This window comes from Lynx rufus, unplaced genomic scaffold (genome assembly GCF_022079265.1).
Source record: "Lynx rufus isolate CCGP_SWC_20201006 ecotype Redwood Valley unplaced genomic scaffold, mLynRuf1.p SCAF_21, whole genome shotgun sequence".
Lineage (NCBI taxonomy): Eukaryota > Metazoa > Chordata > Mammalia > Carnivora > Felidae > Lynx > Lynx rufus.
In genome coordinates this window covers 22753544-22771542 of record NW_025814836.1, presented here as the reverse complement: position 1 = coordinate 22771542, position 17999 = coordinate 22753544, and the positions used below count along the sequence as shown (strand labels likewise).

General features: G+C 53.2%; 2 protein-coding genes across 4 annotated transcripts in view; both read left to right on the top strand.

Annotated features, from left to right (window-relative positions):
- The first annotated feature begins 713 nt into the window (after positions 1-713).
- On the top strand, positions 714-16004 carry ARPIN (actin related protein 2/3 complex inhibitor). The gene is made up of 6 exons (XM_047086613.1): positions 714-805; positions 2063-2138; positions 5180-5312; positions 8524-8730; positions 9121-9284; positions 15867-16004. The coding sequence occupies exons 1-6, from the start codon at positions 714-716 to the stop codon at positions 16002-16004; spliced, it is 810 nt and encodes a 269-aa protein (XP_046942569.1).
- Positions 15997-17999, top strand: part of AP3S2 (adaptor related protein complex 3 subunit sigma 2) — a 58124-nt gene continuing 56121 nt past the window's right edge. For all 3 annotated transcript variants that reach the window (XR_006963391.1, XM_047086544.1, XM_047086543.1), the window contains exon 1: positions 15997-16120. Coding sequence is in view for 2 of the 3 variants with exons in the window: in XM_047086544.1 (XP_046942500.1) it covers positions 16052-16120 (69 nt within the window). In the remaining variant the exon portion in view is untranslated. The remainder of the gene's footprint in view (positions 16121-17999) is intronic.

Here is a 17999-nt window from a genome sequence, read left to right as displayed (position 1 = left end):
AAACGCCTGTCTAGACTGTTACATACTTGGGCAGTGGACAGTGGGGAGCTGGGGAGGGGTTCAAGAGCTGTGTGGGAACGCCGAGAGGGGAAACGCTATGCTGTAGAGTGAGATAATTAATCTTGACTACTCCTGTCATCCTGACGCCATAAAGGAGGACGCATGAGCTCCGAGAGGGTGAGAAACTTGGCCAACCTTACACAGTTGGGGCACAAACCTCCATGTGCCCTTGCTCTGACCTAAAACTAAGCACAGATCCCCGGAACCCTTTCCGCAGCCACTGCGGGAGCTTCTGTGCCGACCAGCCCGCCATCCCCGAGAGCTGTTCTCTTTTCCCCATTCCTGCTGCTTCCGGAGCTGATCCTATAGGATCTCTGGGCCTCAGTTTCCCCCTTTGTGCGTGTGTTGGGGCGGGGGGGGGTCTCCCTCTAGCCACGCGAAAGAGGGAGGGAAAGAGGAGGACGTGGCTTTCCACCCTGCCCACGCTAAGGCCCCAGCCGAGGGTCTTCCCGGAAGCCCACCTCCCCGCGCGCGCCGTCCCGCGGCAGGAATGGGCTCGGCCCCTTTAAATCCCGCCCGGGGCCGCGCCCTTCCCGGCTCGGCGACTGGGAATTGCGGCCCCGCGCGCGCTCTCCGCGCTCCCGGCGCCGAGCCCGCGACCCCGCGCGCCGCCTCCGAGCGCCGGGCCTGCGGACGCAGGGGCCGTGCGCATCATGAGCCGCATCTACCACGACAGCGCCCTCCGGAACAAGGCGGTGCGGAGCGCGCGGCTGCCGGGGGCCTGGGACCCCGCCGCCCACCAGGGGTAGGCCCGCCGCGCTCTGCCCCTGCCTCTCGGGCCGCCTCCGGCCCCGGTTTAGAACCCGGGCTTCGGGATTGGGGAGGGGACCGCGGTCCGGGTGCGGGTGGGAGGGGAGGCAGACCTGGCCAAAGCCACCCGCCACCGCCCCCCGCCCCCAGCGCTCCCCTCCGCCCTGCAAGCAGAGCGCACCCTTAGAACACAGATCGGCTTAAAATTCCCCACTGCCCCCCGCCCCGTAGCGTCGGGAGAGGGTCTCGATCCGACTCCCAAACGGAGCTCGAAAGCACCGACCTTTGTCTCTACCCCTGCCTGTCGCGACTGTAAAACTCCCAGCCACTTGCCTCGCCGCCCTGCCCGCGGGCCTTGGCTCAGGCCGCCCGCCGCACTTCCCGCCCCGGAAGGGACGAAGGCGTGGAGCGATCCCAACGGCGCGGGGGAGCTGGCGTGGCGCGGCCGCGGGAGGGCAATGCCTGCCTGGAGGCGCGTGTGGGATCGGGATCTGGATGGGGTGGAGGCGAGGCCCTGCGGTCACCCACGCAGAGGTTTTGAGAACACGTGGACCATGCCAGCAGCAGGTACAAACACTAAGGAATCTGGAGGTGAGGGGTCGGTAGGGGCAGGTGATAGAGTTTCCCCCATTCCTTCCCGTGTCCCCGCCCTCTCCCATTTCTGTGGCTCTAAAAGGGAAACCCCAGGTTTTGTGAAGACTAGAAGCGGGGAACTAGGAACTCTCTGCGAGGGACCCCACGATCTTGGGCTAGTCATAAAACTTCTGGTTTGGGGTTTCGCCACCTCTAAGTGCGTATGGATGACAAGAGGAATAGAAAGTGTTTTAAAACAGGTGAAAAGGGAAGATACTTTACAGCAGCTTAGACCCCTCCCTCAAGTTTGATTAAATAAAGAAGTAAAATCCTTTCTATTTGGTAAGCGCTTAATAGTTTAGCACTTTCACTCACATGATCTTTTGTCATCATCATCACAAGACTCAGAGTGAGGTGGCTATTCTCCCGTTTTGTAGATAGGAAGACTGAGGCTCTGGTTACAGTAACCCCTTGCAGGAGGGGCCACAGCTTGGTCTTGCAGCCTTGAGGAGGTCCCTTCTACTCTCTGGGCAGTGCCCCAGCGTTTGGGAGTCAGGTGAATAGGAGACACTTGTGGGCCTTGCTTCTATCCCAGTGCACACTCTGCCCTGGGCCGTTGAACTTACGCCTCTTCCCTGAGGACTGACACAACCAGCCGATCCCTTCTTTCCATCCCCAGGGGAAATGGCGTCCTGCTGGAGGGAGAACTGGTGGACGTGTCTCGGCACAGCATCTTGGATGCCCGTGGCAGGAAGGTGAGGATGCTTTCCTGGGGACACTAGCAGGGCGCTGCCTTCATGGTCCTCACCCACCGGCAGATCTCCCGGTGCTTGACTACATCAGTGCTGAGCTTTGGGGTCCGGTTCCTCCCGGGAGGGGCTCACAGGGCAGGTGGGGAGTGGGTGGGGAGATAGCAGCCGAAAGGGACCACTGAGTGGAAAGGTGACTTTGGCATTGGGCAGAGGACAGATGACGGGGCCTGGGTTCCTGCTGAGGACACAGATCAGCACTGACCCCAGTGGTGAGTGTTTGGGGCTCGGATTGGGAGGGTTGAGAGCAGGAAGGGGTGAGGTGACCGGTTCAGGACTGAGGCTGTGGGTGCTGTGTGGGCTGGAAGGTGCTCCAAAGAGGTCCCATTGCTTCTGTTTAAAGGGCTGGGAGCCTCGCTGGGTGGGCAGGATGAGGGGCTCTGTTTTCTGGGAGGGCCAAGGGCCCAGATTCCTGGCTTCTGGAAGTGGTCTGGTAGCTCCCACTGCCCTGGGGCCTGATGGGTCAGCAGTGACCTTCCCCTTTTGGGGACCAGGTTTGTTCCTGGGAGGTCATGTCACCTTTGAATTTTTTGGAATTGATTCATTTTAATTGTTTTTTAATGTTTCTTTTTGCGAGAGAGAGGTGGGGGAGGGGCAGAGAGAGAGGAAGGAACAGAATCCGAAGCAGGCTCCAGGCTCTGAGCTGTCAGCACAGAGCCCGACGCGGGGCTCGAACTCATAAACCGTGAGTTCGTGACCTGAACTGAAGTCGGACACTTAACTGAGCCACCCAGGCGCCCCTGAATCATTGAAAATGTACTGGTGGAGTTTGTTGTTGGAAGGAGACCTAAAGTTCTCCATTTGCAAAGTGGTGGCTCTCTTGGCCTGGGCTCGCTCGTCTTTGAGCAGCACTGTGTGTGGCTGGGCACTTTGGAATGTGGGGTTTTTAGAAAGCAGGTCACTGCTGTGGACCTGGGCCTCCTCGTGCATACAGGCAGGGACGTTGGGGTGGGAGGAGGGTAGCTGTGTTCTGGGCCTTTGTCCAGCCTCCACATTAAGTCTGCATTGCTGACCCCGCCTGGGGCTTCAGTTCCCATGTCCGTGCCCTTGTCCGCTTGCCCCCTCACACCCTTGGGGTCGTGCCCTCCATCACCACGCCATCTCAGGTGTCCACAGACACACCCACTGCTCACCCTCCGGTACTTGCCCGTGTCTTTCCTGAGCCCTAGTTTTGAATTTCCACCCCCTTTCTAACAGCCCCACTCGGTGTGCTGACCACCTTATCTCCTTGTTCTCTAAAGCTGAGCTCGTCCCAGGGGCTCAGAGCCCGCCGCTGCCCTGCAGCCCCGGGAAAAGCCTCCGCTCCCAGCTCGGCACCAGTTTCACCCAAGAAGTGTTTTGCTGCATCCACCCCCCTCCTTAGGGTGCCAGCCAGCAGGGTGGACACAGCAGTCCGGAGCCCCCAGCCAGCCTGCCCGGCAGGGCCAGCAGTAGCTCTAGGCTGATGTGGGACCGGCCTCCCTCTGCTGCCCTTGGGGCAGAGCATTCTGTCAGCCCTGCCCACACTTGCCTTCTCTGAGTTCTCCCTTCTAATGATAATGCACTAGACCCCTGCACACCTCTACTGTCTCTTCCTCCAGCCTCCCCCCGGGAAGCAGTGCCTGGTCCTGTTGGTCCTTCTACCTTGGCCATCCCTTCCCACCCCTCCCCTTCCTCTTTCTACTGGCCTTAGGCGAATGGGGCCTCAGAAAATTAGCCTGTCCTCATCAAACCTTCCAGCTGCCCCCGACGCTCATTCTTGCCCTGCCGGTCACTTGTTTCCTGAAAGACATATTGGAGGGTCTCACTGCTGTTCAAAAACCTTTCGGGATTCCCTCATGGGGTGCCTGGGTGGCTCAGTCAGTTAAGCATCTGACTTCGGCTCAGGTCATGATCTCACAGTTTGTGAGTTCGAGCCCCATGTCGGGCTCTGTGCTGACAGCTCGGAGCCTGGAGCCTGCTTCGGATTCTGTGTTTCCTTCTCTCTCTCTGCCCCTCCCCCACTCTCTCTCTCTCTCTCTCTCTCTCTCTCTCTCTCTCAAAAAGTAAATAAACGTTGAAGAATATTTAAAACACACACACACACACACACACACACACACACACACAAACCTTTTGGGATTCCTTCTTGTCTATCAGGTAAAGTCCAAACTCCAAATACCAACTCAAGGCCCATTTCAAACTGGTGCTACTTGCTTTCCCAGCCTGGGCTCCCACGAGGCCTCTGACTATCCTCTGTTGCTCAGACATGCGCACCAGACCTTGACTTTTATTTCGTACCTGTCCCAGGCTTTTAATATTCTCCCTACTCCCTTTTCCCCGGAAGCTGCAGGTTTCTCCATGCTTTGAGACCTTGCCAAGAGGTGGATTCCTCGTCTCCAGTGGCCAGGAGCATGTGACCCACCCGCTTTGGCCAGAGTAGCTGGCAAACAGCATTTGCAGCACCCTTTACGTTTTACACTGTGCTTGCGTCTCTAGTATCTCATCGAACCCTTGCCGCGTTTCTGAAAGTAGACAGCACGTTGTCCCCACGCAACAGGGGAAACTGAGGCTAGGAGGGATTAGCCCCAGGTCCAACACGTGTCGGAAGTGGCATAATGGCCGCCCTCCCTCGGAACTTTCAGTGCCCTTTCTATGACCCTTGCCCTCCTCCACTCCTGCATCGTGGTATTTGGGGTCCTCGGTGCTTGGGTTATGGTTTTCTGTATGTGCTTTCTGTCTCTGGCCGTGTGGGGACTTTGGGGTCAGGCGGGGGGGCCTGCCGTCTCGTGGCCGCAAGGAGCACACATGCTTCGTTATGTGAGGCAGGTGCGTACTGAGCATGTGATTGGATAAATGAGCGAATATGGGGGGGGCGGGGCATCTGCCCAACTGGAATATCTTTGGGAGCTGAGATGGGATTCGGGGTGGAGGGGGAGGTTGGGGGGCTCGCAGTGGAGCCCTGTGGGGAGTGTGTGTGTTGGAGGGTGGGGGGAGTGAAACGGCGCCCTCCCTGTCTCCGGCCCCAGGAGCGCTACTACGTGCTCTACATCCGGCCCAGTCGCATCCATCGCCGGAAGTTCGACCCCAAGGGAAACGAAATCGAGCCCAACTTCAGTGCCACCAAGAAGGTGAACACGGGCTTCCTCATGTCGTCCTACAGTAGGTATCTTCCGTCCTTCCTCCCTTAGGGCCCTCCCAGCCTGTGGCCTTGCTGTGTCTCTTGGTCCCTAATGAGTGTCCGCTCAGCCTTGGAGTCTATGTCTGGCCTGGGGGCCTGCTGGCCGGACTCCTCCTGCCCCTCATTCACTCAGAGGATCCCCAGTGCCCCACCTCAATCCCAGGGGCCTGGCTGGCCTGACTCCTGCAGTCTGGCAGAGGCGTCCGAGAACCTGGCTCTGGGCTCTCACTGCCTTTGTGCAGAGCCCAGGCCAGGCCCCTGGCAGCCTTCATCTTCCTGCCCAAATTCCATATGATTCTTAGGCCCTTGGACCTCCTTCCTCTTTCCAACTGTGGCTCTACAGGGACCGCTTTGCTGTCTGTGGAAGAAGGTTTGGAGGTTGAGTGAGAATCCTTCCATCCCTCTATCAGTTTATTCATTCATAGTTTCAGTTGTCCGTTCATTCTCTGAATATTTCATGAGCATCTACCCTCTGCCAGGCCCTGAGCCACATGCCAGGGTCCAGGGTCCACAGGGACAAACAAGATTTGGAGCTGCATTCGAGATGTCCTCAGTCCCTTAGAGGAGATGGACAGGACAGAGGAGGGGCTCTGGGCCCAGGCAGGCACGGTCGGGGGCCGGCCTGGAGGGGGAAACACCAGTGCGAAAAGCTGAAAGGAAAGCAGGAATCAGCAGGGTGCTGGGGTTTGGAAAGGTGTTGCAGGAGGGGGTTGCAGGCCAAAGCATGCTGGGAACTGGGGGCTCCTGATGCAGGTGAGGAGAAGCCTTTAGGGAGGCAGGGGCCAGGTGGGGAAGGGCCCCAGAAGGACACCTGATCGAGAATGCAAGGGAGTCCTGTTGTGAGTGGTTTCAAGTAGGGCAGGGATGTGATTAGAACGGTTTTAAAAAATCCCGGGGTGGAGCGGGGAGCACCTGGGTGGCTCAGTGGGTTAAGCATCCGACTTCAGCTTAGGCCGTGATGTCACAGTTCGTGAGTTTGAGCCCCACATTGGGCTCTGCACTGACTGACAGTGCAGAGCTTGCTTGGGATTGTCTCTCTCTCCCTCTCTCTCTGCCCCTTCCCTGCTCGAGTATGCTCTTTCTCTCTCTCTCTCTCTCAAAATAAATAAATAAACTTAAAAAAAATAAACAAATCCCCTCCCGGGGGGGGAGGGGTGCCTGGCTAGCTCAGTCAGAAGAGCATGTGACTCTTGATCTCGGGACCGTGAGTTCAAGCCCCATGTTGGGTGTAGAGATTCCTAAAAAAAAATAATAATAATAATAAAAATAAGTAAACTTAACAAAAATCCCAGGGGGCGACCAGCAGGCCTGTTAGGAGGCTGTGGTGGCCAGATTAAGGGCCTGTCAGTGAGGATGCAGGGACTGGAGAGACTCGGGACAGAGGAGGCACAGCGGCCTCAGTGTTTGGAGACGGGGAGAGTGAGGGAGGGGTCAGGGACGACCCTGGGGTTTGGGCTCAGGCAGGTGTGAGGAGAAGAGTTCTGTCTGGGACACGTGGTTGCACCTCTAGGTAGAGGATGATGCCCGCTGGGGCCTTGGAGGCACAATTCTGGAACCCAGGAAGCAGGCGGGGCTGATGGCACACGTTTAGGGCCCGTCACACGTTGCGAGTACGGAAGCTGTGAGCGTGGATATGGAGTCACCTGGGAGGCCGGGAAAGAGCCCACTAGGAACCAGAGGAGGGACCCCTGCAGAGGTCTGAGGGAAGTAGGGAGCATGTGTCTCTCTGAGGGGGGGTAGCAATGGGGTCAGGTGCTGCCTAAGGCCCAGCAAGGCCAGGACTGTGGAGCACCCGGTGGGCTCACAGTGAAGTGCTCCCAGTGACTTGGGGAGAGGGGGGTCTGGAGTAGTGGGTGTCAAAGCCAGAATTCAGGAAGGCATTAAGGTAAGATCCAGTGTAGAGCAGGAGACCCAGGTGCCCGAGGACGGAGAGGGGTGGGATCTAGAGCCCAGATGGAGGAACGCTGGCTCGAGGCAGGAGAGGGACACTTGGTCCTCTGAGAGGGAAACGGAAGAGAAGGAGGAGAGGTTTCTTGTGCTTATCGGTAAGTTGACAGGGCGGTGGCAGGGTGAGCAACCCCACCTGGGGCTTCCGTGACCTTGGGGAGTGGAGGTGAGAGGTGGTCTGTCTGAGGGACGTTGGGCGGGGTGAGGGCTGAGGAACCAGGAGCAGTTCGAAAGCCCTTGGTGGGAGTGCGACGTCTGGGGAACCTGGCAAGGTTTTACACCCTGAATGGAACAGGGTCCGGCCTCCACGGCCGTTGGGCTACTCTCGCTGCCCCTGGCTCTCGGCGTGGAGAGGCCAGCCTGCCGGCCCGCGCCGGGTTGCTGAGCTGGGGTGGCTGTGCGCACCTTCCTGGGCTCTTGGGGCCTGTGAGTCCTCCCAGCCCCGTGAGGCCTCGCTTCTCAGTCTCGGACCACCACCTCATCCCACCCCACGCCCCCCGCCGGACCCGACCCGGGATCTGCAGATTTGGGACATTCAGGGCAGGTAGGTGAGGCTGTTGGGATCCCCCCCCGAGCCTCCGAGCTCTGCCGGGGTTGGGGTGAGCCGGCCAGGGGAGAGTATGTGGACCCCGTAGTTCGCTGCTCCTTCCGCAGACCCCAGCCCAGCCAGGAGACCCTGAGAGCCTGGGGAGAAGAACCCTGTCTAGGCAGGGGGGAATCCGTGCGGAGGCAGAATTTTGTAGAGGGTTTGGACCCTGCCTCCTCCGCTGACCAGCTGTGTGACCTTGGGCAGATCACCTAACCTCTCTAAGCCGTCGTTTTCTCCCGCGTAAAAAAAAGGGATAATGAAAACATTTACGCTCATTGGGGGTTTACCACGCGCCAGACTCTGTGCTAAGTGCTTCACGGGTGTCATTTCGTTTACACCTCATGTCCACCCTGTCATTAGGTACCCTTTTTATCCCTCGTTGTCAGGCACAGAGAGGTTAAGTCACCTTTGCACGGGCTCACGTGGCTTGTGAGCAGATGTGCAGCAGGCAGCCTGGCTCCAGAGGGACCGGAGCCGGAAGTCTTCCGGGGCCGGGAGTCACCTGCCAGGACAGCCTCGATGACTCCTGGCACCGCGGGCACGCACAGCCCTGCCTTCAGGTGGTTGTGGGCACGTCAGACACTCAGGTCTCCCCTGGCTCCCAAAAGACCCTCCCTGAGTGCTTGCTGTGACCCTCCTGTGCTGTGTGCCTGCAGAGGTGGAAGCTGCGGGGGACACGGACAGACTCACGCCCGAGGCGCTGAAGAGCCTGGTACAAAAGCCAGAACTGCTTGCGCTGACGGAGAGCCTCACCCCCGACCAGACGGTGGCGTTCTGGATGCCCGAGTCAGAGATGGGGGCGATGGAGCTCGAGCTGGGGATCGGGGTACGGCTGAAAACCCGAGGCGACGGCCCCTTCCTGGGTGAGCGGTGCAGCCCTCACGTGGTCTCGTGTCCCCGTGGCCCATAGCGGTTCCCGGCCTCCTGTTTAGGGCTCCTCCACCCCCGCTGCTGAGAACCCACGCGAGTGGGCCAGGTCTGCTTATTCCCGAGACTTCTTCCTAAGTCTCCGGACAAGTGCCCCGGGGCCAGCAGCCTAGACACTCTGGATCCTGGGGTGCCGCCCAATCCCGTGGTTCCCTAGGGTGACCTCTCCTATTTAGTGCCTTGGGGGTCCCACTCAGGGCCTCCCTGAGGGCACTGAAGAGAGCAGTGGTTTAACCCGGGCCTAGGGTACCCAGCAGAGCAGGCCGGCCCCCCACTATTTTACCACTCTAGAAAGACAAGCCGTTCAACTTCTTCCCTTCTTTCAGAGTCATTAGCCAAACTTGAGGCTGGAACAGTGACCAAGTGTAATTTCGCTGGTGATGGAAAGACAGGAGCATCCTGGACGGACAACATCATGGCCCAAAAGTCTTCGGAGGAGGCCACGGCGGAGATCCGAGAGCAGGGGGACGGGGCAGAGGACGAGGAGTGGGTAGGTCAAGAGAGATGTCTATGGGTCTGGCATTGGTACGGTTTATCTCTTGGCGGGAGCTTCGTACATGTAGGTTGTGGTTGGGTGTAGGACAAGGACACGGCAGCATAAATTTTACTCCCCCCAGCTTTGGTGTTCATGGAATTTCTGAGAATGTGTTAGCCTCGGGAAAACTCCTTTCGAGGCAAGAAGGGTGACAACCTGAGAGACCTTTCTTTTCGGTAGGTCTGAACTGGGCCAATCTACAAGAAAGTTCCAAAGATGGATAAAAGCAAGGGCTGGAAAGAATGGAATTCACAGGGAAACCAGGGAAACCTGATGCCATTACATCTCCAAACATTATCACTTCAAGTGAACACATTAGCCATGTTGTGGCAGCTGAGCTGAATGAGCTTTTTTTTTTTTTTTTTTTTTTTCTCCTTCGTTCTGGGCTCTCTGCCCAAAGTGGCTGGAAAATGGCTGGCTTGGTCCTTACTAGATTTTTTTTTTTTTTTTTTCTGCCAAGGATCAACCCCCCCGCCCCCAGTCCATCCTTAGCCTATCCGCAGTTGATGTGTTTTCCTGAAGCATATTTCACCTGAAGGTTTGATGTCAAAAGGCCCCAAATTGAACATTTACAACAAAGTCACTGAAAAATGGGTTATTCACCCATGGCGAATGATGACATTTGCCAGAGAAAGCAGGGCAGGAAGAGTAGAGGGTCTGGATTCCCCTTTGTCTTACTAAAGGGAGTCTCGGAATGAAAAATAATCAGGGCTGCCAGGCCAGCTCCTTGGGCCAGCTCTAATGAGGGAAAGCCAAGGAGGATGGCCGAGGGCCCCGTTGGTACCACTCGGTTGAACCCTTGTTTGTCTGATGCCTTGCAGAAGACTTTCATGAAATGTGCTCTCTTCACACCTCTTTACTTAACTCGTAGGATGACTGAGGTCGCCTCTGGGTCCCACCAGCGCTGCTGAGAATTTCTTCCATCAACGTCTACTCTGGAGCTCGGCTTACCTGGTTCTTCCCTACAGCCGCCACGGAATACCCTTTGAATAAGCGTTGCTAAAACCAAATCCCAGACCATGACATGAGCAGTGGGGGCCCCATGCTGTGGCTCATGCAGGGCCCGTCTCTAGGTATTTTCATGGTGGCCCTTGCCCTGAGTGGCAGCCTTGTTTCTAGAGGCAGGCAGTGGGTGGGTCCCCCCGGGGCAGTCAGAGGAATTGAACTTGGTCTTGGCGTAGACCTGGGGAATGTCCCTCATCTGCATGCAGAGTGGCTCAGGTGTTCCTTCCTCTGTCCTTGTCGTATTTCTTGCCTTCCCTGCACACCTGTCGCTTTTCCCCGGTGCCCAGTGGTGTAGCCTCTGCTCTCCCGTTCATACCTCCCTTTCCCCCATGTGCCCTTTTCTTCCCCTACAGCTGCCAATTCTTTATCCCCCCTCTGGTTCTCTGCCACACGGGGGGCTCCTGTCTCCTGACCTCCCTGGCTGCTTTCCTGGGGCTGCTCTCTGGGAGGCCTAGCGTATTCACAGGTATGGCTGCCTGATCCCTACCTTTCAGACTCACTCTACCGGGCCACATTTTGATAACATCTTTGTCCTCATTTTTTGTACCTTGAGAACTTTTTATGAATGAGTAAATTTTCAGAAAAGGATTCCTTTCCGCTGACTGGGTTACGTCAGGTGTGAACAGTCTTCCAACTGAGCGGTGATCCTGTAAGAAGGAAGCCGTGTCTTTTGATCAGGAACATTTCCTTGCTGGGTAGTGGGCCCACACCCAGATCTGTGACGAGATGTGGAATTGACTTCTACACGTCCCAAGAATGGGCACAGACGTGGTGGCATGTGGGTCCTGCTTGTCTCGGGGACAAGAGGGGGCGGTGACGAGTCCCCTGATGTATCAAACACAGCACTAGATGCTTTCCGTGGTAATAATTACAGCCCACTTCCTGATGCTAGTACAGATGTCCCCCGCTTTAAGAAAGTTCGTGTTATGACCCTTGGCTTTTATGACAGACCTACCTTAGTACCTGTTTTTGCTAACCGAAAGCAATCTGAAGAGGGTTTTCATTTTTGTGAAAAAAGGCAAAAACTGAAAGTTGTGTTCAGCATTTGTTTTGCAGCGAGCCGTTACAGAGGCTGGGCACACCCCAAGCAGCAAGAGTGGCCCCATGAGTCTCCTTCCCAGGGAATGACACTCGGCATCCAGCCCCCATAGCTTTGAACTGTCTATGAGCACCTGCTTCATCTCAGTCGATTATGTGCACGCGTTAGCGAGATGCGCCCTAAGGTTTCAGGAAAGCCTAAGTGAATGCTCAAAAAATTTCCCATTGTTTCTTCACTTTCTACCATTTCAGTTTATAAAAAGTTTCATAGGATTGCTGTACTTTTTGCATAGTGGGGGAAACATATTTGCTCAGCACTGGCAAAATCTTACTTACTTTTCACAGCAATCCCATGAGGTACCTGTGATTATTGTTTAAGGTGCATGTGATTATTATTCCCGTTTTTTTTTTTTTTTGTATGATTTTGAAACTTACAGGCTCCATCCATAGTATATAGAGGAGAGAGGACTTTAAACCCAGGCACTCAGATTTCAAACTCTATTCTTTACTGGCTTATTCTGCTTCCACATGTATGTAACAGGGAAGAAAGGGGGCTTCAGAGAGGTTGAAGCAACTGGCCCAGAGTCACAGCTAATAAGTGAAACAGCCAGAATTCAAATCCAGAGATGTCCAAAGCAAAGCTTATGTTCCGTCCACTGTTCTTTGCTTCCTTGGCCTATAGAAGAACCTTGAATACAGGGGCCCGAGGAGTCCTGGCCCTGTAAAGTAGGGTTATATTCCTAGACTTGAGGGAACTTGTCTAAATCCTTGACTGCTGACCTGCCCAGGCTGAAGTCAGTCCTACTGATTAGCAGTTGAGCAGGTAATATTATGCCTCCAGCAGTTATTCTCTTGATTCCAGTTTTCATTTACCTTCTTGCATATTTGAGCCAGGGCTCGATGATATGGCTGTGAGGTTTGGGATTAGTGCTCCATTGGGGCCACCTGAAGTCATGGGTCACTGGACTGCTCATAGATCTCTTCTGTTCTTGTTGCCCTTTTCTTAGTTCAGATCCTTGTGACCTTTGACCTCAACCATTATAGAAGGTGCCTCCCTGGTATCCTGTGTCTGAATGGGGCTGGCTGGGACCTCCACCATGGGGATGGCCAGGGAAGTGGTTAAGCAGCAAGAGGACTGGGGATATTGACTAGAGGCACCCTGTGAAGGGATCCTGCTGCCCAAAGCACCATGGCCAAAGGGTATGGCAAGGTCATATAGGCAGGTCACCATTCCAAAAAAGGAGGGCCAGTGTGTCAATAGGGGAAGACCTGGACAACAAATGGCTTTGGTGTCGGGGGGGGGGGGCAGGGGAAGGGGTAGAGAGGAAGGAAGGAGGAGAGGAAGGAAGGGAGGAAGGGAAGGGTCCTTGTGGCTGGAGCTCAGAGAATGAGTAGAAGTCGTTTGAGATGAGGCTGGAGGTCAGCCTTGGCATCTTTATCACATTAAGTACTTTGGGACTTTATCCTTAATTTCCTGGAAGCCAGGGATTCTGGGGAGAGTGATAAGATTCGATTTGTTTATATCCAAGATCACTTGACTGCAGAGAACCTGAGAGTAACGAATCCAACTGGGGCTGCCACAGTTTCACAGCGACGGGGCTAGAGTGGTTTGGTGTATAACGGCGGGAGCGGACAGGACAGAAATTCAGGTGGAGGAGGAAAGGGACTTCCCAGCAACAGAAGAACACCTGCAGAGCGGAGGTGGGGGAGTGGCCCGCCCATGGAATATGCAAGTTCTGGACATGGTTGCTGTCATACCATACCTACACATAAAATTCCATAATCCTTTTTCCATTAGTGTTGTAGGATCGCTTTCCATGTTGCTACACAGTCTTCATAACCATTGTTTTTTAAGATTGACTGCCTTCTCATAGCTCTGTCATTGCCCAGTTTGGGGGTAATTGATTCCTATTTGGAGCTAAAATAATTAATGTTTTAGGTTATATACTGTTATATAATTATATACAACTGTTTTAGATTATATAGTTCCCTCAGTCTCACCCATACAGCTTCCCCCACCCCACCCCACCTCCTGCCCTCTCTTCCCCACCCCCACCATGCCATATTTTTGTATCTTGGGGTTATTTCTTTAGGGACAGATTCCCGCAAGTCAGATTACTGGGAATTTAGGAGTTTTTTTGTGAAGGTCTTTTTAGATCATCAAATTTGCTTTCCAAAGGGTTGTTCTAAATTATAATTTCACCAGCAATGTAGGAGAGACCCATTTTCATGCTTCCCCTGCCACAATTGAGTGTGATAACATTTTAAAAAATGATATTTGATCAGGTAAAAATAAAACAAATTTTTTTATTAAAAAATTTTTTTTAACGTTTATTTATTTTTGAGAGAGAGAGAGAGTGCGGGCTGGGGAGGGGCAGAGAGAGAGGGAGACCCAGAATCCAAAGCAGGCTCCAGGCTCCGATCTGTCAGCACAGAGCCTGATGCGGGGCTCGAACTCACGGACCGCGAGATCGTGACCTGAGCTGAAGTCGGACGCTTAACCGACTGAGCCACCCAGTCGCCCCTAAATGTTCATTTATCTTGAGAGAGAAAGAGAGCACAAGCAGGGGAGGGGCAGAGAGAGAGGGAGACACAGAATCTGAAGCAGGCTCCAGGTTCTGAGCTGTCAGCACAGAGCCCGATGGGGCTCGAACCCATAAACCATGAGATCATGACCTGAGCCGAAGTCGGAAGCTCAACACTTAACTGACTGAGCCACCCAGGCGCCCCTAAAGTTATTTTATACCTAAGTTATTACATTTCAATAAGTCTCCCTGTAGTGACAATTTGAACTATCATAGGAGGCTTTAAGGTTTTGCAGAGCTAGGTACCCCTCATTACTCTTGTCTTAGAATTTTGATATTCTGCCTCAACATTTGAAACATTTTGTCAAGTTTCAGTGCGCATTGACTGCCTTTGGGTTTAAGTTAAAAAAAAATCTGGCTACAAGAGTAAGACTCTTGTATTTTAGAAAATTCAAAAAATGAAAAACATACAATTTAACCACCGTTTTTGAAATCGCTTGTGTAGTAACTCAGTTACATGCCATGCTCCACGTGGTGACAAACAGTAACTAATTCTGTGTTTATAACCGTCTAAGGAGAATAGTTTTTTTTTCAAGTAGAAAAAAGTCTAGTATTACAGTAAATGAAACTGATACCACGCCTGTTCTACAGATGAAGACACTTGCCGGAGGGGCCCAGGTGGTCAACAGAGCTAGGGTTCAACCAGGGCAGTGTTGTTACTGTGGCCCGTGCAGAATCCTTTGTGATGCTGCCATTCCATGAGACACAATTATTATTTCTATTTTAGTGTATCTACTTACAGTCTTTTACAAAGTGGGGTATCCATGTACATACTTTATGCGATCTTTTCACTTAGATATGTCATGAACATTTATCTATCCCATAAACCTTTCACAACATTATTATTTTTTAAGTTTATTTATTTTGAGAGAGACGGAGACAGCATGAGCAGGGGTGGGGCAGCGAGAGGGAGAGAGAATCCCAAGCAGGCTCCACACTCAGCGCGGAGCCGGACACGGGGCTCGAACCCACAAACTGAGATCATGACCCAAGCAGACACCAAGAGTCAGAGGTTTAAATGACTTGGCCACCCAGGCGCCCCTCACATTATTTTTAATGGCCATTTAATATTCCTCATGTGCAGATAGAACAATGCATTTAAGGATCATCTCGTTTCGGAATGATTAGTGTGTGTCCCGTTTTTCCCTGCAGTTAACACTGCTGAGATGTACATTCTTGAGGCTTTTCACACATCCCACAATCCTTTTATTATAAATTCCAAAACTGCAAATGCTGGGCCTCATGTTCTACATATTGTAAAGGTTTTTGCTCCCCACTGCGGAACAGTCCTCTGGACAGGTGATTCCGATTCGCAGCTCTATAGCTGCAACAAGGGACGTGCTCCACCTCACCCCAAGTCATTAAAAGAAGAAAGGAAATCTACAAATTTGGGATCGTCACATGGATTTGCGCTGAAGATTCCTTAATTCCACCACTCGCTACCTACCGTGGAGAAACGGCCCTTTTGCACCAGCAGGCATTAATATTGCCTGCAGCGTTGTTATGTATATAGTACTGAAAATCAAAAATGAACTTCACGTTCCCTAAGCGGGCAACGGCTAAATAGGCTGGTATCTCCACGCTGCGAACCGTTCTGCAAGTGTTAAGGGGAGAGGCAGGACTGCACGTTTCGCGTGGACGGGGAGAAGGGGAGACGGGGAAACAGGGAGCCCCCCGCCGCCCAGTCGCCCGGGAGCGCGGCTGCCGTCAGGGACTTCGGCTTCGGGATCTGCTTTCCCGACGTGCTCCGCCCGAGATTCTGCAGCAAGCGGTCCGGCCGGCCGAACGGCAAGAGATCCGGGTTCGCGCCCTGGCCAGCCCCTGACTGGCAAACCGGTGCCAGCCGAGGTGACGACGCTGCCCAGCCTCGGGGTCCGCAGCGGCCCGACCCCCGCCCCCTCCCCACTAGCCCACCCTGGCGCTTTCTCCTGGGGGTGCCGGGAAGCCGGACTCTTCGCGGCCGGGCCCCTTGGGCGCCGGGGCACGTTTCCGCCGGCCGCGCTCAGCAGCGCACCAAGCGGAAGTGGCCGTGTTGTGGCGGAAGTAGGTGCTTTGTGGGGGCCGCCGGCGCTGAAAGGAACGTGGCCGGCAAAGATGATTCAAGCGATTCTGGTTTTCAACAACCACGGGAAGCCGCGGCTGGTCCGCTTCTACCAGCGTTTCGTGAGTGCGGCCCAGCCTCGTCACGTCCCTCCAGAGCGTCCGCGCCCCCCTCCCTCCCTCCGGCCCCACCTGCCGTCTCCCCACCTCGGGCTCCCGCACCGGGCGTGACCCTCGCACCCGTCACCCTCCTTGCGGGACCGGGGTCGGCGTCGGGCCTCACGTCCCACCCCCGCTCAACCCTTCCTGGACCCCTGCATCTCTCTGCCGTTTAGTGACATTTCTCCTTGCGTCTCGGGGCTCTCTAAAGGACGGTTGGGGGGGGTGTGCCCCATTGAAAACTTCACCCATCTAAGCCCCTTTAATCTTGTTGGTCGTACGAGTAGGAAGTAATATGCAGCTTATTAAAGTTTTTGCTTTAGCCCAAAGATCTGGAAACGTGCTTTCTTGGGATTATTTTGCTTCAGTGCTGGGTGGGACTGCCCAGGGACTGGATACCCTTCCTTCTGTAGAGTTGAAGAAAGTCAGCTTCCAAGTGGGAAACGGTGAGAAATTATAAAGGCTGCCGCGTGAGGGCTCCATAAACGATCACGGAAATTTGAGTTTCCCCAAAAACTCCTCTGGGAAAACAAACATCATTCTTTGTCTCCTGACCCCCAGCGTTGTATTTTTTCGCGGCGAGGTTTCAGAAATGTTACATACATTATCGGTGAAACGCAAGAGGGTTAAAAGTCAGAAAACTCCTGTTCGGGCCTCAGCTCACCTTTTTTTTTTTTTTTTTTTTTAACCCCTGTGTCTGTTGACCCTGTGTTACTTCCCTTTGTGTGTGTGTGTGTGTGTGTGTCAAATAGGAATGAACAAAATAAATTTACCTTTTCATAGAGTTTTTAAGCTAGATTACATTTAATAATTATTTCCAGATAAAAATACGATCATTCACTACAACCATTTAGTTTGTATTTCCATTTGTGTGTGTGTGAATTTTTCTTTTTTTTTCTTTTTTAGGTTTTTATTGAGAAATAAATCACCTACATGTCGTTCACCTATTTAAAGCATACACTTCAGTGGATTTTAGTACATTTGCAAAGTTGTGGAACCATCCCCACCGTCAATTTTAGAACATTTCCATTTCCGCAAAAAGAAACCACTACCCATTAGCACTTGTTCCCAATTTCTTCTTCAGCTCCTTTAGCCCTAGGCGACCACTAGTCTACTTTCTGCTTCTCCCAGTTTGCCTATTCTGGACATTTGATATAAATGGTATTCAATATGTGGCCTCTTTCACTTGGTATGTTTTTAAGGTTAATCCCACTTGTGGCATGTATTCATGCTTCATTCTTCTTTATTGCCAAGTTAAATTCCATTGTATGGATATACCACATTTCGATTGCCCATCAGCTGATGTTTCTACCTGTGGCTCTTGTGAAGAATGCTGCCATCAACATTCATGTACAAGTGTTTCTGTGCACATATTTTCATTTCTCCTGGTTATAAATCTAGGAGTAGAATTGCTGGGTCATAAGGTAACTTTATGGTGAACCTTTGGAGGAATTGGCAAACTGTTTTCCACAGTGGCTGCACCATTTCACATTCCCATCAGCAATGTATAGGAGTTCCAATTTGTCCACCTCTCTATCAACACTTGTTATTATCTTTTTGAATAAAAATACTATAATGGGTATAAAGTGGGTTCTCACTGTGGTTTTAATTTTCCATTCCTCTAATGAACATCTTTGCGTGTTCTTATTCGCCTTTTGTAAACTTTTAGAGAACATAGGAGTTTTATGAGAACCACGTTAGCCCATGAGTGAAAATTGACCTTGAAAACTGCAGAGTACTAAAAGATATGCGGGACTGTTAAAGTACTTGAGGCTTGGAAGCAAGTGGTAGTCCGTCTTTTTGTTGAAATCAGAAATTAGTTAGCTTTACTGTTTCATACCAC